General features: G+C 37.0%; 1 protein-coding gene across 3 annotated transcripts in view; it reads right to left on the reverse strand.

Moving 5' to 3' along the window:
- The window catches only part of PRKD1 (protein kinase D1), a 515,048-nt gene that overhangs the window by 73,626 nt on the left and 417,746 nt on the right, over positions 1-23,676 (reverse strand). For all 3 annotated transcript variants that reach the window (XM_036843896.1, XM_036843895.1, XM_036843897.1), the window contains 2 exons: positions 8,689-8,820; positions 6,890-7,050 (listed from right to left, as the gene is read on the reverse strand). In XM_036843896.1, the coding sequence (XP_036699791.1) occupies positions 6,890-7,050; positions 8,689-8,820 (293 nt within the window). The remainder of the gene's footprint in view (positions 1-6,889; positions 7,051-8,688; positions 8,821-23,676) is intronic.

Genomic DNA, 23,676 nt, shown 5'->3' on the forward strand with positions numbered 1-23,676 from the left:
GAGATCCCAAATAGGCCCCCATAAATACAGTCAACTCACCTTTGACAAAGGAGCAAAGGCAATACAATGGAGCAAAGATGGTCTCTTCAATAAATGGTGCGGGTGATTCACATGTAAACAAATGAATCTAGACACAGACCTTACAATGAATTAACTTAATTAACTTACATTAAAAAGTAAATTAATGCAAGTTAATTAAGTTAATTTAAATTAAAAAATTTAACTCTACATGAATCATAGACCTAAACGTAAAACACAACACTATAAAAATCCTAGAAGATAACATAGGAGAAAACCTACGTGACCTTGGATATGGTGGTGCTTTTTAAAATACATAACCAAAGACATGATCCTTGAAAGAAATAAATGATAAGCTGGATTTCATTAAAATTAAAAACTTCTGCTCTGCAGAAGACAATGTTAAGAGAATTAAAAGACAAGCCACAGACAGGGAGAAAACATTTGCAAAATATTAGCAAAAGACACATCTAATAAAGATTGTTATCCGAAATATACAAAGAACTCTTGGAACTTCCCTGGTGGTCCAGTGGGTAAGATTCCACGCTCCCAATGCAGGGGGCCTGGGATCGATCCCTGGTCGGGGAACTAGATCCTGCATGTATGTCGCAACTAAGAGTTCACATGCCGCAACTAAGAGTTTGCATGCCACAACTAAGAAGTCCGCCTGCTGCAACTAAAGATCCCGCATGCTGCAACTAAGACCAGGAACAGCCAAAATAAATAAATATTAAATAATATTAATTATTAATTATTAGTATTAAATAATATATCTATATACAAAGAACTCTTAAAATTCCACAATAAGAAAACAAACAATCCAATTTACAAATGGGCCAAAAACCTTAACAAACGTCTTACCAAAAAAGATATACAGATGGCAAATAAGCATGTGAAAAGAAGTTTCACATCATATGTCATCAGGGAAATGCAAACTAAAACAATGAGAAACCACTACACACCTATCTGAACACAAAATCCAAAATAACGACAACATCAAATGCTGACAAGGATGTGCAATGACAGGAACTCTTGCATATTGCTGTTGGGAATGCAAAATGGTGCAGCCACTTTGGAAGACAGTTTGGCAGTTCTGACAAAACATAATCTTATCATATGATCCAGCAATTGCACTCCTTGATACTTACTCAAAAGAGCTGAAAACTTATGTTTACACCCAAACGTATACATGGATGCTTACAGCAGCCTTACTCATAACTGGCAAAACGTGGAAGCAACCAAGATGTCCTTTGTTAGGTGAATGGATAAATGAACTGTGGACATCTTGACAATGGAATGTTATTCCACCCTAAAGTGAAATGAGCCATCAAGCCATGAAAAGACATGGAGGAAACTTAAATATGTCCTACTAAGTAAAAGAAGCCAAACTGGAAAGGGTACATACTGTATGATTCCAACTATATGACATTCTGAAAAAGGCAAAACTATAGAGACAGTAAAAATAATCAGTAGTTGGTAGGGGTTGGGTGGAGGGGAGGAGGGAAGAATAGATGAAGCTAAGAGGACTTTTAGAGCAGTGAAAATACTCTGCATGATACCATAATGATGAATACATGTCATTATGCATTTGTCCAAATCCACAGAATGTACAACACCATGAGTGAACCCTAAAGCAAACCATAGACTTTGGTTGGTTATGATGTGACTGGGTGATTATGATGGGTATGTCAACGTATGTTCACCAGTGTTGGCAAAAGTACCACTCTGGTGAGTGAGTGATAATGGAGGAGGCTATGCATTTGTGGGGGGCAAGGGGTATATGGGAAATCTCTGTGCCTGCCTTTCAATTTTGCTGTGAACCTAAAACTGCTTTAAAAAAGTGAAGTCTAAAAAACTTTTAGAAATTCTGGTACATATTTTTAAAAATTAAAATTTAAAAAAAATTCTGATACGTATCTTTCCATGCATGTCTATACACACTTCTGGTGAATATATACCTAGGAGTAAAACTGCTGAGTCACATGATATGCATATGTTCAGCTTTAGAAGACAACTGCCAACCAGATTTCCAAAGTTGCTGAACGAATTTATATTCCTAGTAGTAGTGTATGTGAGTTCTAGTTGCTCAATATCTTCACCAATACTTGTTACTGTCAGTTGTTTTCCCCCAACATTAGACATTCTGGTGTAGAGATATCTCACTGTAGATTTAAATTTAGACTCTGATAAATAACGATGTAAAATACATTTTCATGTTTATTGGCTGTCTTCTTTGGTAAAGTGCCGTTCAAATACTTTGCCTGTATCTTAAATAAGGTTGTCTGTCTTTTCAACTTTTATAGATGTTCTTTATACATTTGGATATGACTCTTTTACAAGATATATATACATATTATATACATTGAATATATCTTTTCCCATTCTGTGAATTGCTTTTCCACCCTTTTAATGGTATATTTTGCTGAAAATAATTTGTTAATTTTAATGATGCCCAATTTATCAATTTTTTTCTTTTGTCATCAGTGATTTGAGTCCTATTTGAAAAAGGTTTTCATGACCCAAGTTACTGTAGATACTCTTCTATGTTATCTCCTAGAAGCTCCTAATCTACCTAGGATTTATTTTGTATATGGTATAAGGTAAGGTCAAGATTCATATTTTCCATATAGATATCCCATCGGTTCCAGAAATATTTGTTGAAAAAAACCATCCTTTTCTCACAGCAGTGGTACTGTTGTCATAACTTAGTTGGCCTGTATATGCCCACGGTTTCTGGACTCCTTCTATTCTGTTTCATTGGTTTATTTTCTGTTCTTGTGTAATACCACATTGTCTTAACTACGGCTTTATGATATGTTTGGAAATTCTCCAGCTTTGTTCTACATCAGGGGTTCTCAAACTCAGCACTACTGACATTTTGAGCCAGCTGCTTCTTTGTTTGGGGGCTGTCCTGTGCATTGACCTCTCTGTGATTTCCTTATTTCTGAGACATTTGTCCCTCAAATCCTGATTGCCTTGGTTGCTCTTAGGTACCTTTAAATATTGTTTTGTTATGTTCTGTTATACTGTATTCAGCTTTTATAATTGTCCCTTACAGGAGAGTTGGTCTGATACAAACTTCTTCATAGCTAGGAGCAGAAGTTCTGGAACAGATTATTAACTTTTTTGCCTAAGACTAAGCCTTGTATAACATGATTTCAAATGGCTTTAACTTTTGCCAAACACCACAAGAACATCTGTAAATTTTTAAAAAGATGAGATGATTTTTAAAAAGATCTAGATGATAAATAGAGATATTATAGGATCATTTAATCTTGACTTCTCCTATGTAATTGTCTAAAAGTTTATAAAACTGATATAATCTTTTTTTTTTTTTTTTTTTAAATTAATTAATTTATTTGTTTATTTATGGCTGTGTTGGATCTTCGTTCCTGTGCGAGGGCTTTCTCTAGTTGTGGCAAGCGGGGGCCACTCTTCATCGCGGTGCGCGGGCCTCTCACTATCGCGGCCTCTCTTGTTGCGGAGCACAAGCTCCAAACGCGCAGGCTCAGTAGTTGTGGCTCACGGGCCCATTTGCTCCGCGGCATGTGGGATCTTCCCAGACCAGGGCTCGAACCCGTGTCTCCTGCATTGGCAGGCAGATTCTCAACCACTGCGCCACCAGGGAAGCCCAACTGATATAATCTTAATAAGTATACTTATACATAATGAAACAACATATTAGTGTGTCCTCCTTAAGTACCTACTGAGTTTTTCTTGTTTCCTTCTAACATAGGTGATGATGTACAAAAAGATACACACCCTTGCAGAGCTCTTATGCCATAAATTGCCTACATTTTGGATTTTCTTAAAAAAGGACTGCATCATGGTTGGAATAATGGATAACAGTTTAGTGCCGAAGTTGTTGACAGACAAAGCTTGTCATAAGATCTATGTTGTTATACTTTTTTTTCTATGTTAGCAGCATTATAGAAATCTATGACTCAATTTATTTGCCAGAAATGGGTAAATTAATAGAATTACCAGTTTTTTAATCCATATGTGAAATGGTGATTTTCCAGTCAAAATAGGCAATCAAGTGTTGAATAGAAAAATCATTTCCTTACATTTGGGAGAAAATCTATACTTATGGCAGACTTGCAACATGGGTGGTCTAGTGGCATTACTTAGCAATGCCATCTTTTTATAGGCCATCATCCTTTTCAGAAATGGAAAATATTGTTTATTGTATACGGACTAAAAGGTTTTACTATCATTACCATAATGTTACCTTTGACTAGACATTCACTATAACCTTTAAACTATAGTTACTGGCCTTTTATGTTTTGCACAGGGATGAAAAGAGACATATTAGCTGCACTCCGAGCATGCAAAGAGAGACATACAGGCACCCCACAGGGGCAAAAAGTGCTATGATGAATGTAAAACATGCATTTGAGAGCCAATGTGTCACCAACACTATTACCAAAGGCATTTTTCATTTAAAGGTTACCCACAAGGCATTTTATATAAGGTTATGAAAGTTCATAATAACATTTTTCAAAGTATCCTGTGGCCCCAATATTTTCTCACCTCATAAATATCTGATTTGATCAAACTTTTGTAAGCATTCTTGGCAGATATAGTTAAAATGTGATTTTTAAAATGTATTTTTAAAACATTTTTAAGCATTCTACTACAAAAAAATTCTGTTCGGCAATAAAGTGCTAATGAATTTCAACATCTGATGTACAATATAGCTTGTAATCAAGTAATTGAATAATTAAATAATTATGTAATTTGATTAAATAAAGCAATTAAAGCAATTAAATAATTTGGTTGAAAAACACAAAAACCTGCTTAAAGACTTTAGTAACCTAAATTAAATTTATATATAAATTGTACATTCACGTTTATAAAAATGCATGCATATAATAATTTCATTTATATTTATAAAATCTAAATGATACATATGTGATGTTTGGAAGTAGATATATATATACACACACACGTGTATGTATACATACATATGTGCATATATGTATATATTATTAAAAACAGATTTTTTTTTCTTAATTTTAGTATTCAAATTTCACACAAAATTAATTTTAAATACATCAAGCATATATTAAGAAACACATTAAAACAGATTATATACATGCAACTCTTTCTATTGACTTATGAAGTTTTTGCACAAAAGCCATCATTTTAAAATTACCCTGTATGACTTTGAAGAGATCAAACACTTAGCCTAATATAGAAAATCAAACCGCTGATAAATGAAAAAGCACAGTAAAGATCAGCTTAAGTAACACCTCACCTTGGAAGTCTGGTCTGAATTCTCCAGGCAAACTTAATTAAATATATTCCTATTAATTCTTTTTTTAAAACTGAGATAGTTTTAAAAGAAGAATCTTTAGCATTAATTACCTAGATTCTAATCTATTCTAATGATGAATAAATTTAGTTTAGAGCTTTAGATTTCTTCTGAGATGTTAATTAACTTTTAAAAATCTTTTCCTGGTGAAACTGAAAACAATACACATTAGTATATAATTTTGTTTCTTAAACTTGTTTAAAAATGTCTATTCTGTAAACAGTATGACTCTCAGAGATGGTACTTAAAAGCAAGAGTAACTGCTAACTTATAAAATCACTACCTACAAAAATTCAAACGAAATCAAGAAATCTCAGAGTTGGAAAGATAATATGAGAGTTATTTGAAAAAGTAAATAGATTTTGACTTAAGCACCTTTCAGTAAGAGTATCATTAATCCTAACTAATACAACTTTATAAAATAATATATAACCACACATGCATTCTGAATAGTCACCAAAATATAATATATTCTTCTAGTTACTGGTGGGATTTAGTGCCTGACTTCCCCTAACAGGTTCACTTCATGAAAACACAACAAACTCCCCCAAAAAAGTCACAGAAACACAGAGTATGGACTTTTCCTATTTATCAAAATAAGCATTCATTTGAGTTATATGTCTGGCTTATGTTGTAACAAAATTTAAGTGATTTAAAGATCACGATAAAATATTTTCGGAACAATAGAGTAATTAATACAGCTTTTTAGAGATGGCTTCAAAATGCATTGCCTCTCTCCACTCCAGGGATTTACCTAACCTAAATGTTTCATAATGTTTATTTTTTCTCTTTAATTGATTTTTGTAATTATTAGATTATAAAGAGTTTTTGTAATATCCACTGTCAGAGGGAGTAAATATAGGAAACTTAAGCTCACACAATTAGCTTATTTCAGACTAATGTTCTTATTTTAAATAGTGCACATAATTGCCACAATTTTTACTTTGCTTTCAATGTTTGGAAAATCAAAATTGAACTTTCTTAAAGAAAAATATTTAAGCCATGTCCACAGACATATATTTTAGAGCCAATGGAAATATTTAAAGTATTAAATGCTATTTTTCCCATGGCATTTGTCAACCAGTGTCACTTTGACATCAGCATGTATGCCTTTAATGCCAAACAATTAAAGACTTTCATCTTTTCATATGAGCGAATTTCAGATTTTCTCCCAGAATAAACAGTCAACCATGCCACGAAGTACTCTAATAATCGTCAGAGAAGAAAATCTTTTATCTCTGGTTTCCAAATTTTGACAAACTATGTTTTGTCACATCCACGCATTAGTTTGTGCCGCTCTGGCTCCATGAGCATGATGAAACCTCACAGATTTAAAAATTGCTCTAAGCTCACAGATAAAAGCAAACTCGAAGCTGTTGGATATTTGTTGAAGCACTGACCAATCTACAGCACAGGCCCTGAAGAAACACAGTCATCAACACCCTGGCTGTGTCCTCTCTCCCAGGGCACTGTCTTGGATTGATTACCACTGTTACCACATCGTCCTACAGATTTCTCATGTAAACGGGCAAATGGATAAACAGGAGGCCATACCAGAAGGGGCTCATCAGGGGCGCTGGTGGAAAGCTCGGCAGATGCTGTGCGGATGGTGCTGAGCCCGGTAAGGGAAACATTTGAGAGCCTTCTCCGCCTCACGCCACTGCAATTGTTGGGGATTTTAAATGCACATCTCTTGTGGTAATTCAGCCCACATCCTGGAAGGAGAAAGTAAAAATGACTTTTGTTCAACTATAAATTAAAAGCTACTTTAGTATAAGTTGTAGATTATGAATTTTTAGAAACAGTACTGCTTCCATTTTTCTTGAGGCTGTTCGAAAATTTACATTTTCTTTTGAGCGTCTCCTGATTTATTTTCCCAATTTGTCAATAAGCTGGGTTTTGACATCTGATTTTATTGGATGAGCCCAGCAACTACCCTGGTTATCATTTAAAAAAATGTTTTCTAACATAAGGGACTTGGGCTTTGAGGGATCTAGCAATAAAACTCCAGTGAGATGACCTATTTTTAGCTGCCTCAAGTTCTACTGCAAGGGAAAATTAATCATAACGCTTCACAACTTTTGACTTACACTGATTTGAATCATGGCTCCACAACTTGTTTGTCTACATGGCCTTGGACAAATTACTTCACCTCAGTTTTTCTGTCTGTAAAACGAGGATAATAACTACCTTGAAGAATTGTTAAGAAAATATGTAAAATACTTCACATGCTAGTTTCCACATGGTAGATAATTAGGAAAGCACCCTTTTCCTCTCAATATTTCTGCTGTTCATACTTCTCTCACGTAGTCTTACTGTTCAGAATTTCCCCATGTGTCACATAGCAGGCCAGACAAATTTTCATAAAACTACACTTCAGGTAGACTTTCTTCCAGATCACTGTCTCTGAACTTCCCTTCTTACAGATAGAAATTCAGAAATTAGGGTTATTTTATTTATGGATTTCATCATAAAAGTTTGGGGTTTTTGGTCAAAGTTCAAACAGCTCTATCCCTCCCCACCCCACCCTTCATCAAAAAAGAGCAAGGGGGCTTCCCTGGTGGCGCAGTGGTTGAGAATCCGCCTGCCAATGCAGGGCACACGGGTTCGAGCCCTGGTCTGGGAAGATCCCACATGCCGCTGGAGCAGCTGGGCCCGTGCGCCACAACTACTGAGCCTGCGTGTCTGGAGCCTGTGCTCCGCAACAAGAGAGGCCGCGATGGTGAGAGGCCCGCACACCACGATGAAGAGTGGCCCCCGCTTGCCACAACTAGAGAAAGCCCTCGCACAGCAACGAAGACCCAACACAGGCAAAAAAAAAAAAAAAAAAAAAAAAAGAGCAAGGTATGATTTGGTTCATTTTTAAGATTATATCATGGTATTCTATAAACCTGAATTATGCACTGCAAGGATTTCTGTCCATGGAGGATGATAAAACTATGATCTTGGTGTAGAAACTGGGTACATGTTCCAGCCTGCCACTCAACAGCTGAGTGACCTTGGATGGTTTGATTAACCTCCTGAATCTCAGCTCCTTTCAGCACACATTTATTGAATGCCTACTATTCCAAGTTCTGGCTTAAGATGCAAATTATATGTTTAGCCTGTTAGCAAAATAACCAACACCTTATGGGAGAGAAACATATCCACATGATATAGGGGAAAAGATAGGAGAATCTGGCTTCCCAGATCAGGGCTAACATGTTGAAGACAGGAAATGAACCGAACAGAATCCACGCACTACCCAGATCCCTAGAAGGTATCTGAAGGAAAGAAGGCACTGCAGAAGAGGGCACAACATAAGTAGCTAACTCCAGCATGCGTTCCACTTGGCTGGGGAAGGAATACCTTACCTTCACATTTAAGGCCTTGACGCACTAGCCCCCATAGCATTTCTCCACAGTGATCACAGAAAGCTGGAGCTCTGTACGAATGAACAAAGAGAGTGTGGGGACGAATCTGAAAGTCTTCAAAGGTGGCGGAGGCTGTGGAAATAATAACATTGAAAAATAAGTTGAATAAATACGCTCATCTGTAGATAATTAGTACGCAAGATACTTAACATGCAAGTATGGGTATAACCGGGCAAAGTCAGGAAAGATAAGATGCAACACTGCTTGACTTTTAGCCATTCCACTCCAGTCTTCTCAACCACAGCTTTACAAGTGGTGGCACAGGAACCTCTTTCTTGTCTTCCTGCTTATCAAGGTCTCAGGCCACTTCAAAAATAGCCAAAACGCTAGAACAAAGAATGAATGAAAGAATAACTCAATTCAGTCTATAAATACAGGATGTTGCTTTAAAACACTTTGCTTTTTCTCTTACGTAAATGAGCCAGAGAGGTATTCAGAAATATTAATGGAAAGGAAACACTTGATGAATGGAATTTAGACAGATCAGAAGACAGTGTACTTGAATATGACCTTGAAGAAGTACATTAGAAGGGTGGGGCCCAACTGGAAGAAATCTGGGCAGCCTCTTTTGGGGAGATACAGTTGTTTGAACTCTTAGGCAATATAACCAAGCATTTAAATCCTGACCCAAAAATAACAAGCAGCCTCTTCATCAATATGCCAAACAGAGGGATTTAATACACACACTGGTGAATTTCAGCCCACTCTGAGAAACATACTTTAGCAAATCATATTCATGCTATAGGGTACTTTTTGTTATTGCTTATTGTTATTTATCCCATATGGTATTCGTACAGAGTATTGAAATTCATTATGTTTTAAAAATTATACTTTTCCACATGATATTTTTATTATGTTATAAAAATAGTTCACGGTTTTTTGGTGTTGCTTAAATCAAGAAATAGAAAGGTACAGAGAATTGAAAGTGAAAGACCACCCCTTTTCCCAAGATTCTAGTGTGTAGGGCTATATCTTTCTGGATCTATTTACACATATAGCCCGATATGAAGGCTGCCCATAATAGTTCAAGGAGTGCTGACCTACGAGTGAAGAGAACTGGATGAGGCTTTGCCATTACCCTGCTGACAACTCACTTAATCATCACGAGCCTCAGTTTCCCATACATAAAAAGAGAAGGTCTGACCCATGGTGACTTCTCCTAACCCTTAAAGTGTAAACTTCCATTAACTTAGAATAGAATCATATGCACTTGATTTCATAAGGTTTTATGCAAAGAGAATTTGGGGAAAAATTTAGGCCTTAAATACATCCTTCTATTCTGCCTTCCCTTCTCTTCCTCCTGTTTGTCTTCTTGCCTTACTTTTTCAACACACGTTTGTTAAACACCTTTTCAATACTGTCAATGGCACCACTCCAGGGACAAAGATGTAAAGATAAGTAAGACATCTTTACAGAGCCTACCAGACCAGCAGAAAGGTAGATAAAAACAAACAAAAAACTCCACAATAACTATAAAATAACTTCTGAGGTTCACAGAAGCTACAAAATTTGGCCTAAGTTACTAAACAGAACTAAGACTACAACCCACAAGTGTTTTGTCCCCAATCCACTGTCCTTTTCATCATACCAGGGTTACATCTTACCTTTCCTAACTCTGCCCAAAGAGTTATATCCAACAGCCCCATGGTGAGGGAAATAAACATCTGCAGTTTTCCTGATGGTGCCTTGGATAGCAGGTATGGGCTAACGAATCACCTGTGGAGTATACTTATGAAGCGCTTACCTTGGTAAGTATGCAAGGTGTGACAGAGTGAACGCTGAAACTGTAGGTGATTCATCTCTGCTAGATAGGTGTCCAAAATTATGAGGGCAACTTTGAGGGTATCACATCCCTCAGGGCAAGTGACAACAGAACATGCAGGAAAGTGAATCACTTCAACCAGAAAGGATATTACTGATAGTTCACAGACATATATCTGGACCATAAAAAGAGATTAAAATTTTTAATGGGTCAGTCTTCCCTTGAACCTTGAATAAAAGTACTTTATTCCAAATTAATATGCTTTACTATTGGAAATCATCCATCAACTTATTAAAGGTACTAGTTTTACTCAATGGAAAGATAATGAGAATAATAATAAGGTTAAGATTTATTGAGCTCTTACTGTATACCGGACACTACACTAAGAGATTACAGTGTGGGAAGAAGGAGCTTATCAAAGAAGTGCAGCCAAGTAAGTTGCTCTAGCATTGCCTACAAGGAGTTCTGATTAGTGTCAATGCTCCTTACAAAAAGGATTTCAATTGAAATAAGATTGGGAAATTGTATTATTATGTTCTCACTTCAAGTTTCACAATATTACAGTCAATGCTTATTCTAAGTAAATCAGTAAAAAGGTATGGTTTGGGTTCCAATCAACTACTTTTATAATTTGGTCAAAGTGTGTCTAATTTTGTAAATGCTAAATCTTCTTTAAAATTGGTCTCTCACAGTCATGGACAAATTTGTTTTTAAAACGTCAAAGAAAATAGTTAAAGAAAATACTTTGTGCCAACCGTTAACTCCTAACTTCTCCCCTGCCTCTCCCCCCATCTCCCACCCCTGCCAAATGTCACCCAAACAATGGTGACAATACCATGATAGCAATTAGTTGAATAATTAAGGTAGTTTTCAAAATAAGGAATGTTAGAATTTGACAATACTAATACCTAGATGTGTTCAGATATTTTTTGAATTAATCAGAAAGAATATAAATAATTAAAAAGAAGATTTTCAATGACACCCCCCCCCAAATCCAGTTTATGTCAGGTACGTTTGTTTTTTCACTTTTTGAAGGGGATTAACATTCATAAGCAGTTAGCACCCTTGACTTATGTTTAAATGCCATTTTCTAAAGTTCAATTTTAATATTCTCCTGTTAATTTTAGAATAATTAAATACATTTTTTAAAATAAAACTACCAAGTGTGGTGAGGTTTCACATGCATTTGAAATCAAAGCACAACATCCATTCATTATGAATTTACCTGTTTCTGCACCCTGGGGGAAATCAGCATTAGCTGAGTGTATGCATGCCATCTTGCCTAATCACAAAATTGCACTTCAGAGATAATCACTTAGCACAGGAAAACAAAGTGAATGCTGTAATTCCATTTCACTTAAGGTTTGGAAGCAAAATGGACAGATAAGAATAGAAATACTAAAGTGTCTAGAGATTCCAAGAGAGAACAATGTGCTATCTGTCAGTATGTCATAATCAATCAGGTGACCTACATTAAAACCACATGACAGGGCTACAAACTAAACACAATGGGCCCCTTATACTGGTACCTGTGTATCTTTGATTTGCTTTGTTCACAGTCTATTGTTATACTCCACGGTGCAGGAGAGGAGAAAATAACATGCTTTCCTTAGTCACTGAGCATTTAAAACAGGTAATTGAGCCAAAAACTCTAAGATAATCAGTACTTCTTTTAAGGTTCATGATAAATTGTTGCACAAAATGGAATAAACTGTTTGGTTAGCAGTACAGAAGAAATCAGGCTTCCAAAGCAAAATAAATAATCTCTGGAGGTCAAAAATATTTGCATAATAAAATGAAATAACATCCTATCTTCCAAGATTTTCAGTAATTTTTTTTCTACTGGTAATTTTGGCAATTTGGGAGAAGTGTTAACTCTTCCTGGCATTGCCAAGTTGGAACAGGTATAAGAAGAAGAAAAGCTTAACACATTTCAAGTATCATCTCATTCAATTTTTCACAAGGACTCTATGAAGTAGATACTATTATCCCCACTTTATAGATGAGAAAACTGTCTCAGCAAAATTAAGGAGCTGCCCTACGTAACACAGGATCTTGATTCAGACAGCCTGATAGCTGAACCATACAAATTCTCTCAGCCACTCTGAATCTAATCATCATATTCTCTGAGCATCAAAATTCTGTGGATTATAAAGCTGCATCTTTATTTTATGAATTACTAGCAAAGATTTAAAAAACACTGCAATTAAATACAACACACCACTATTGTAAGGTGCATCCTTATCTCAGAGATGCAAAAAATACTGAGGAAAAGAAGTCCATGAAATAATGTATAAAATGAAATTAATTCAGTTCATGATCAAAAACTCGTTTAACATGCTTTCTGCATATACTCCATTTTTTGAAATCCTTCTCCCTCCAAACAAATTGGAGTTAGTAACAATAACTGGTTTTAAAATTTTTACAAAAATCAAAGGTAACGATAACAGCCAATTCGAGTTTTGTGTCTACATGATAACCAGTGTCATTCAATTGATAAGTCTGGCCCAAAGCAAAACATTATGAAGCTTTTAAAAACTGTTAAGATTTGTTGTAGATAAATTTGTTTTTTTCTTAACCTCTGGAATACTGAAAATAGCTTCTGAATATCACTCTCCCCACATAAATACACATACTCATCAGTTTGAAGGTATTCTGTGGATAAGAAACCATATCCACTTTAACATCCTATCATTCATGCATACACACACATAACAGATACACATAAATAATCCTCTGTTCCGTGAGAGCTTTCATTAGTGGAATGATAACTATTCACAAATCAGTTTACTGTATTTGTAAATATCTCAAATTATTAGAAATATGTTTTTTATATTGAGTTCCAAACACTACTCTGTAATTTCTATTTGGAGGTGATAGTTCTAAAAGCAAGCATTTAAATTAAGACATTTTTGTGTCTTTCTTAGATCAGCTCATGTAAGTCAAGCAGGCCTAATACCTTCAAGCATATAGTTGATTAATATTATGTTTTACTAATATATCTAGAACCTACTATATAGTAATATATATGTATTGTAATGTAGTATATATTAGAAATAGAAAAATAACAAGGAATAGTATCTGTTGTTGAGGGTTCAAAGTCAAAATGAGGATGAGAGACCCATAAATAATCATAATACAAGATGCAGGGATGGAAACACAGAAGAAAGGGCAACTAAGACTGCCTGGGTCTATCAGGGAAAGCTTCATCAAGGAGGGATCACTGAACAGAATCTTGAAGGATGAAGAGTGTTTTGAAAAGCAAAGAATAGGATAAAGGAAAGAGGAAACATTTTGTATAGCCTGATTTTATTTAATTACAGAATATTTGTAGACTACCTACAAATTTCTTTATAATTATAATTTTGTGGGCTCTTGATCATTGGTACACTGCCAGGACAGTTAGCAAGAGTAACTCCAACAAACTGTCCATGACACAGGTAACTGAGGAATTACAATAGATCACTGGCACGCTATCATGGCCCAGATATCTGAGCCTGTAAAATTAAGCCTGCAGATGTGTACCTCCCTTCCCCCATTCCACTATCTAATACCTACACCCTGAGGTTGGTCATTTCTTTCTGCTTCTCCATTGATCCCAGTCTCTCCAAACCACTGTTGTACCAGATACTCCCTTCATGCAAGCACCGTTCACACGGTTCACATTTTTGTTATACCTGGAGACATCTAGAGTCGGTAAAGTCCCTTAGCTCTTCAGAAACAAAAGCATTAAACAAATTCTTGTTGAGACACTTACAAAAGCATCTTTTAGATGACTGGAGAAAAAAAGACAGAAATTTCAATTTTTCACTCACATATGACCAGAAAAACATTAGTGAGGAGCAATGATGGGAACTTGGGAGACTGTGAGTATATCATCCCAAAGATAACAGCAGCCAAGAGAAGAAACATAAAATGTTTATAGATATGCTGATCAGGCAGTTCAGAAAGTTCTGGGAAAATATTTTATAAGTACATGGCCAGACTCTTAAAAAGAAGATGTGGCACATATATACAATGGAATATTACTCAGCCATAAAAAGAAACGAAATTGAGTTATTTGTAGTGAGATGGATGGACCTAGAGTCTGTCATACAGAGTGAAGTAAGTCAGAAAGAGAAAAACAAATACCGTATGCTAACACATATATATGGAATCTAAAAAAAAAAAAAAAGTTCTGAAGAACCTAGGGGCAGGACAGGAATAAAGACACAGATGTAGAGAATGGACTTGAGGACACGGGGCATGGGAAGGGTAAGATGGGACGAAGTGAGAGAGTGGTATGGACATATATACACTGCCAAATGTAAAACAGATTGCTAGTGGGAAGCTGCCACATAGCACAGGGAGATCAGCTCGGTGCTTTGTGTCCACCTAGAGGAGTGGGATAGGGAGGGTGGGAGGGAGACGCAAGAGGGAGGAGATATGGGGATATATGTATATGTATAGCTGATTCACTTTGTTAAACAGCAGAAACTAACACACCAATGTAAAGCAATTATACTCCAATAAAGATGTTAAAAAAAAAAAAAAGTATGGCTCCAAGAGGAATAAAAAGGTCTCACAAGCCAGAGTGACAGCACAATAACAAGTTACCCTAATTAGGGAGAAGAGGGGGTGGTACCTAGAGAAACTGATGCAACTGCCCAGGGAACTCTGACAGGCTCATACTCAGAAAGAGAATGCAGCTACAGAAGGAGCAGCAGAGTCAGGGAAACAGCAAATAGTGGCCTGGCCAGTGAGAACCACCTTAAGAAGGCTAACAGGAGGAGAAAGCTGAAGCTTTTAAAAAGCTGGAAAGAACAAAAGGCCGTTTAGCTGTGTGTCATATGTGGCAAGAATGAGGAAGAGATAGGCCTGCACCATGGAAAAAAGAGTTTAATGCTAACAGACAAAGTAGAAAAACCTAAACTATTCAACTGCAGTTTTGCTTCTACCTTTTCTAGAAGAGGAGTACCTATATTCAAACTAAAAAAATAAAAAATAAATAAATAAATAAAGGGAAGAAGAAATATCAAATATACTCAAGAAGGAAATGAAGTCTAGGGTAGATGAACAAAGATTATCTAATCCGATCTGTTCTCAATAGGCCCAGGTGAGTTATATAAATTTATTTTTAATCTTATGAAAACATCTACCACAATATTCTAACAGACTCTTGTTGGGCTTGTGGAATTATGCCAAAGGCCTTCTGTAAGAAAAATAGAAAATATTCTGATAAGAATGGAAGAGTTTAAAAGGAGAGTTAATGAAGAAATTTAGCCCTAGTTGGTATCAAAATACTCTATAAAACTACGATATTTAAAAGTAAGTGGTGGGACTTCCCTGGTGGTGCAGTGGTTAAGAATCCACCTGCCAATGCAGGGGACACGTGTTCGAGCCCTGGTCCGGGAAGATCCCACGTGCCACGGAGCAACTAAGCCTGTGCACCACAACTACTGAGCCTGTGCTCTAGAGCCCGCGAGCCACAACTACTGAGCCCGCAAACCACAACTACTGAAGCCTGCACACCTAGAACCTGTGCTCTGCAACAAGAGAAGCCACGGCAGTAAGAAGCCCGCACACCGCGACTAAGAGCAGCCCCCACTGGCCGCAACTAGAGAAAGCCAGCGTGCAGCAACGAAGACCCAACACAGCCAAAAATAAATAAAAATAAATTTATAAAAAAAGAGTAAGTGGTGGTTGTGTAAGACAAAAGAGATCAATAGGATAGAGCTGATAACAGAGAAATCTACTCTATGTATGAATTTTAAGTATGATAGAATAGATATCATAAATCAATGCAGCAGGGAAACATAATTTAACAAATGATTAACAATTAGTAACATTTAGCTACTTGGGGGGGAACACAATTTAGAAGCTTATCTCCTATGTTATACAAATATATAAATATATATATATATATATATAATACCTGATGAGTAAAAAGTTAAAATAACAAACCACGGAAAAACTAGAAGGAAACAGAAGTGAGTGCTTATCAAATCTCTGGAGGAAAAAGACTTCAGAAAGTAAAAGAAATTCATAAATCTTCAAAGTGATGGAAAATCAAATGGGAAAGATTCATCAGCATGATCATGTAGCAGGCACTACTGATTGACTTGCCCTAAGAGTCATGTAATAGTCTCTTTTGTTTAGCATAGGTTTATTTATAATAATTATATGTGCTAGGTCACAGAATTATGTTCAATACTTTCAAGCATTTATAATATAATCACAAACATTCAAGGAGAGATCCCTACGCTTGGTAGATGTCAGGCATGCAGGTGACAAGGCCTATGTTCTAGTATGAAAATTAGGAAGTTCACAAGTATTCATTCATTCCTTCTCAGAAGGAAACAGATCCTTATTTGCTTTCTTTTATTTTTCTTTTTAACCAGAGGCAAGCAGCAGGACAGTAGGAGTTATGATGGCAGGGCTAAAAATTCTACACAAGAAGTTTAGGATCTGTTCATGAACCTGGAGAGTTACAGTTAACATCTGAGCAATCAATCCTTTGTTTCCCTCTCAGGCAACTGAGCTCTGTAGCTGCTGCAGAATAACTGTTACAGTAGTAGCAATGTCTTCTTCCAGGAAGGCTATTAGGATGAAACAGATACAAAATGGAACTCTATGTAACTAAAGGAAGAGAGCTGTAAGGAGAGTTATTATATCCCTCCACCTCCATATTAAGAAGTTGCCAAAGACCCTCATATTAACACTCCCCTCAACATACTTTTTGATCCAGTCATTACTGATATATGCCTCCCTGCCCTTCACACAAACCTTCCCTTCTGCTTCCCATCCCACAACTCAGCTCAGTATCACCTGTTCTGGGAAGCCTTCAGTGATAAGCCCACCCCCACCTGACATTAACTGCCCTCTTCTATGTTCTGATAAGCTCCTGGGCACACTCGTATCATAAAATGTATCATGCTATACTGACACCCTTTACCCCTTTATGCATTCACACCTGACATTAGCACATTGCTGAAGGATAGAGAGTATACCTTCTCTGAGTTTATATGCACACATTAAGCAATCGATTAATGTCCATGGTTGAATAAATGAAGCAATGCCTTTAAAACTCATATTGCTAGCCTGCAGTTCTAAGGTTCCACATTTTATTAAGTCCTAATAATCTGTAAATACAGTATTTCAAGTTCAAAAGCAAAGCCCACCAGACTCATAACGTGGATCACAATTTGCACCTTTAAAAAAGTAACTAGCAATGTCCTTGACACTTCCAGAGATGTCTTTGCTAGTGCCTTATTACTCTATAGGCAGAGCGGTGCAGGCAGTGGTGAGAAGCACGGACTTGGTGTCAGAGCATATCTGGGCTCTGATCCCAGTCACAGCAAATGGGGGACCTTGGATGTGTCACTTCCCCTCTCTGAATCTCAGTGTCCCTCTCTCTCAGACTGGCTTGGTGAAGCTCACCTTGTTAGGTAGGCTGTGAGGAGGACACAAGGTGATTAGCACAGTCCTCGGCATACTGGTAGTAGTTATCACAGGGATTTCTTAGCATAATAATTAACAGTATGGGCTTTGTAACCAGAAAGATCTGGGTTTGAATCCCAATTATTATTTGTTATTTGTAATTATTATTATTGTCATCATCATCAATACTAATAGAGGGAAACACTGCTTTTAAATCTATCATCAATCACAGCACATAAAAAAATTAAGGCCTTTAAAAACTATTATTATTCGTTTCCTCTACTACCTCATAAAGAATATGTTTCCACTGCAGAGGAAATTGCTTTTCTTTCCACTGTTCTGGTTAATGCTAATTAAATGGTGCTAAGTCCATAGGACTGTGTCTAGTCCCTTCTCTAAAATGAAACAATTAACAGTTGGGAATTGCAGAGGGGAAGGAAGGATCACTATATCCTGATGTGACTGAATGAAAAATGCCACAGCTGGAAAGAGATTTGAGAGCATCTCAGGTCAAGAAAGAACATAAATGGTTGCCCCATGTGTCCAACATAGAGGAAAAAGAAAATTAAGTAAAAATGTCATGGAGTCAAATTCTAGCTAATGAGTGCAGGCTCTGCAGGCACCCGGAATAGGGGAAAGAAAGGTCAAGCCTGTTTCTTAGAAAGCTCCATCACATACAGGAGACTTTATACCTTTAAAAGGATAATGACCTTATTTGCATGAGGAATACCAGCATACAAACTGCCCTTTAGACTACTTACAAAAGGCTGGTAGACAGAGGTTAGGTACAGTATTATACTGAAATGTTCTTATAGGCAGCGGGGTTTCTGGCAACAAATAGCATCACTGTTGTCAAATATCTTTGCATATAGAGACAACATGCTGAGGTCCTATATGCTTTGCTTCAAGTTTCTTTAAGTCTCACTGTACTTTTCTTAAAAACAGATGCTTACTCTTGATTCATAAGCAAACAAACAAAAACCTTAAAAGCTGTGAAATTTGCTGGGTATTCCCACTCCCAAAGAAGCAACAGTTCAATGATGGCTGAATTCAACTCAATGCCTGCTGACCAGGCACCTGCTGTGAACAGGAATAGTTCTGGCTGCTGCTCAAGGGTGCCCAGAGGAGGGAATTTACTGCTAAGGGACTCCTTGTATTCTTTTAGAAGAATCAGGCTGACTGACTCAGTTGGTCTGCTCTGATTTATCAGAATAAAAGAGCTTGATTAATTGAAAATCTGCTTTTACGCTTTTTAGTCACACTTACTGAGTAAATATTTTACTTAAAGTAAAATCTACGCTTTGCTGTGAACAGTTTTGACAAACACATACAATTGAGTAACCAATACCATAATCGAAGTATGGAACAATTTTTTTCAACCGTTCCCAAATTCCCCTGGGCCCCTTTGGAGACAAACTCTTTCCCACCCCCATTCCTTGGCAACCACTGATTTATTTTCTGTCCCTTTTCCAAAATGTCATATAAATGTAGTCTTTTGAGTGTAGTTTCTATCAGCATAATGCATTTGAAATTCATCCTTGTGTGCTGAGTCAAATTCCATTTGGCTGATATGCCACAGTTTGCTTATCCATTCACCAGTTGAATCTTTTCAAAAGGGCATCAGTTTATCCATTCATCTGGGCATTAGGGCCAAGGGTCATGCTGGGTTTGAGGGCAGTAGGGATCTAGGGTGCAGAGCCCAGGCTCCAGTAGGGAGGAAGAGGTGGAAAGGAATAATTTGTGATCTGAACAGGTCATTCACAGCATGGGAACTTTATTGTTGAAAACAATTTTCTTTTTACAACAGTGGACAGCATATAACTTTTAGAGTGAGATAAAGTGGCTTCATTGCTGTTTCCACCTACCACTTTTAGGCTGCAAGATCTCTCTGTATCTCATTTCCCTCATCTTTGAAATGGGTATAATTATTAACTCAAAGAATAGTTGCATAATCATTTCATTGAGAAAATATTTTGAAGTAACAGCATTGTAATTGGCACTACACTGTGGCAGTGCACAAAATATGGTAAAACGCATTAGACATTTTCTCAAATATGCATATGTAGACTTACGATAATCTTATGTTTTTGCATTATTTGCAAAAATTAACTCAAAATAGACCTAAATATAAAGCCTAACTATAAAAACTCTAGAAGAGAACCTCAGAGAAAATGTTTATAAGCTTGGTTTAAGCAAAGATGTCTTAGATACAATGCCAAAAATATACCTCATTTTTAAAAACCAATAGGCCCGGGACTGGTTCAAGATGGCAGAGTAGAAGGACATGCACTCACTCCTCTTGCAAGAGCACTGGAATCACAACTAACTGCTGAACAATCATTGACAGGAAGACACTGGAACTCACCAAAAAAGATACCCCACATCCAAAGACAAAGGAGAAGCTGCAATGAGATGGTAGGAGGGGCACAATCACAATAAAATTAAATCCCATAACCACTAGGTGGGTGACTCACAAACTGGAGAACAATTATACCACAGAAGTCCACCCACTGCAGTGAAGGTTCTGAGCCCCATGTCAGGCTTCCCAAACTGGGGGTCCAGCAATGGGAGGAGGAATTCCCAGAGAATCAGACTTTGAAGGCTAGCGGGATTTGATTGCAGGACTTCAACAGGACTGAGGGAAACAGAGACTCCACTCTTGGAGGGCACACACAAAGTAGTGTGCCCATTGGGACACAGGGAGAAGGAGCAGTAACCCATAGGAGACTGAACCAGGCCTACCAGCTAGTGTTGGGGGGGGGTCTCCTGCAGAGGAAGGGTGTGGCTCTGGCTCACTGTGGGGACTGGGACACTGGCAGCGGAAGTTCTGGGAAGTACTCCTTTGCATGAGTCCTCCCAGAGTCTGCCATTAGCCCCACCAAAGAGCCTGTAGCCTCCAGTGCTGGGTTGCCTCAGGACAAACAACCAACAGGGAGGGAACTCAGCCCCATCCATCAGCAGACAAGTGGATTAAAGTCTTACTGAGCTCTGCCCACCAGAGCAATACCCAGCTCTACCCACCACCAGTCCCTCCCATCAGGAAGTTTGCAGAAGCCTCTTAGATAGCCTCATCCACCAGAGGGCAGACAGCAAAAGCAAGAAGAACTACAATCCTGCAGCCTGTAGAACGAAAAAAACATTCACAGAAAGATAGACAAAATGAAAAGGCAGAGGACTATGTACCAGGTGAGCGAACAAGATAAAACTCCAGAAAAACAATTAAATGAAGTAGAGGTAAGCAACCTTCCAGAAAAAGAATTTAGAATAATGATAGTGAAGATGATCCAGGACCTTGGAAAAAGAATGGAGGCAAAGATCAAGAAGATGTAAGAAATGTTTAACAAAGACTTAAAAGAATTAAAGAATGAACACCTAGAAGAACTAAAGAACAAACAAACAGAGATGAACAATACAATAACTGAAATGAAAAATACACTAGAAGGAATCAATAGCAGAATAACTGAGGCAGAAGAACGGATAAGTGACCTGGAAGACAGAAAGGTGGAATTCACTGCTTCAGAACAGAAGAAGAAAGAATGAAAAGTATGAAAAGAAATGAAGACAGCCTAAGAGACTTCTGGAACAACATTAAACACACCAACATTCACATTATAGGGGTCCCAGAAGGAGAAGAGAGAGATATAGTACCCGAGAAAATATCTGAAGTGATAATAGTTAAAAACTTCCCTAACATGGGAAAGGAAACAGCCATCCAAGTCCAGGAAGCACAGAGAGTCCCAGGCAGGATAAACCCAAGGAGAAACACACTGAGACACATAGTAATCAAATTGACAAAAATTAAAGACAAAGAAAAATCATTAAAAGCTACAAGGGAAAAACAACAAATAACATAAAAGGGAATTCCCAAAAGGTTAACAGCTGATTTCTCAGCAGAAACTCTAAAAGCCAGAAGTGAGTGGCATGACATATTTAAAGTGATGAAAGGGAAGAACCAATAAACAAGGTTACTCTACCCAGCAAGGATCTCATATAGATTCAATGGAGAAATCAAAAGCTTTACAGACAAGCAAAACCTAAGAGAATTCAGCACCACCAAACCAGCTCTACAACAAATGCTAAAGGAACTTCTCTAAGTGGGAAACACAAGAGAAGAAAAGGACCTATAAAAACAAACCCAAAACAATTAAGAAAATGGTAATAGGAACATACATATCGATAATTACCTTAAATCTGAATGGATTAAATGCTCCAACCAAAAGAAACAGGTTTGCTGAATGGATACAAAAACAAGTCCCATACATATGTTGTCTACAAGAGACTCACTTCACCTACGGACACATACAGACTGAAAGTTAGGGGATGGAAAAAGATATTCCATGCAAATGGAAATCAAAAGAAAGCTGGAGTGGCAATACTCATATCAGATAAAATAGACTTTAAAATAAAGAATGTTACAAGAGACAAGGAAGGACACTGCATAATGATCAAGGGATCAATCCAAGAAGAAGATAAAACAATTATAAATATATATGCACCCAACACAGGAGCATCGCAATATGTAAGGCAAATGCAAACAGCTATAAAAGAGGAAATCGAGAGTAACACAATAACAGTGGGGGACTTTAACACCTCACTTACACCAACGGACAGATCATCCAGATAGAAAATTAATAAGGAAACACAAGCTTTAAATGACACAATAGACCAGATAGATTTAACTGTTGATTATAGGACATTTCACCAGAAAACAGCAGATTATACTATCTTCTCAAGTGCACACAGAACATTCTCCAGGATAGATCAAATCTTGGGTCACAAATAAAACCTTGGTAAATTTAAGAAAATTGAAATCATATCAAGCATCGTTTCCAACCACAACACTATGAGATTAGAAATAAACTACAGGGGAAAAAAAAGGAAAAAACACAAACACATGGAAGCTAAGCAATACGATACTAAATAACCAAGAGATCACTGAAGATATCAAAGAGGAAATCAAAAAATACCTAGAGACAAATGACAATGAAAACACGATGATCCAAAACCTATAGGATGCACCAAAAGCAGTTCTAAGAGGCAAGTTTATAGCAACACAATCCTACCTCAAGAAACAAGAAAAATCTCAAACAATCTAACCTTACACCTAAAGGAAATAGAGAAAGGACAACAAACAAAACCCAAAGTTAGTAGAAGGAAAGAAATCATAAACATCAAAGCAAAAATAAATGAAATAGAAACAATAGCAAAGATCAATAAAACTAAAAGCTGGTTCTGTTAGAAGATAAACAAAATCAATAAACCTTTAGCCAGACTTACCAAGAAAAAGAGGAAGAGGACTCAAATCAATAAAATTAGAAATGAAAAAGGAGAAGTTACAACGGACACAGCAGAAATACAAAGGATCATAAGCGACTACTACAAGGAAATTTATGCCAATAAAATGGATAATCTGGAAGAAATGGACAAATTCTTAGAAAGGTATAACCTTCCAAGACTGACCCAGGAAGAAATAGAAAATATGAACAGACCAATCACAAGAACTGAAATTGAAACTGCGATTAAAAATCTTCCAACAAACAAAAGTCCAGGACTAGATGGCTTCACAGGTGAATTCTATGAAAACACTTAGAGAAGAGCTAACACCCACCCTTCTCAAACTCTTCCAAAAAACTGCAGAGGAGGGAACACTCCCAAACTCCTTCTATGAGGCCACCATCACCCTGATACCAAAACCAGACAAAGATACTACAAAAAAAGAAAATTACAGACCATTACCACTGATGAGT

The sequence above is a fragment of the Balaenoptera musculus genome, chromosome 2 (assembly GCF_009873245.2).
Source record: "Balaenoptera musculus isolate JJ_BM4_2016_0621 chromosome 2, mBalMus1.pri.v3, whole genome shotgun sequence".
Lineage (NCBI taxonomy): Eukaryota > Metazoa > Chordata > Mammalia > Artiodactyla > Balaenopteridae > Balaenoptera > Balaenoptera musculus.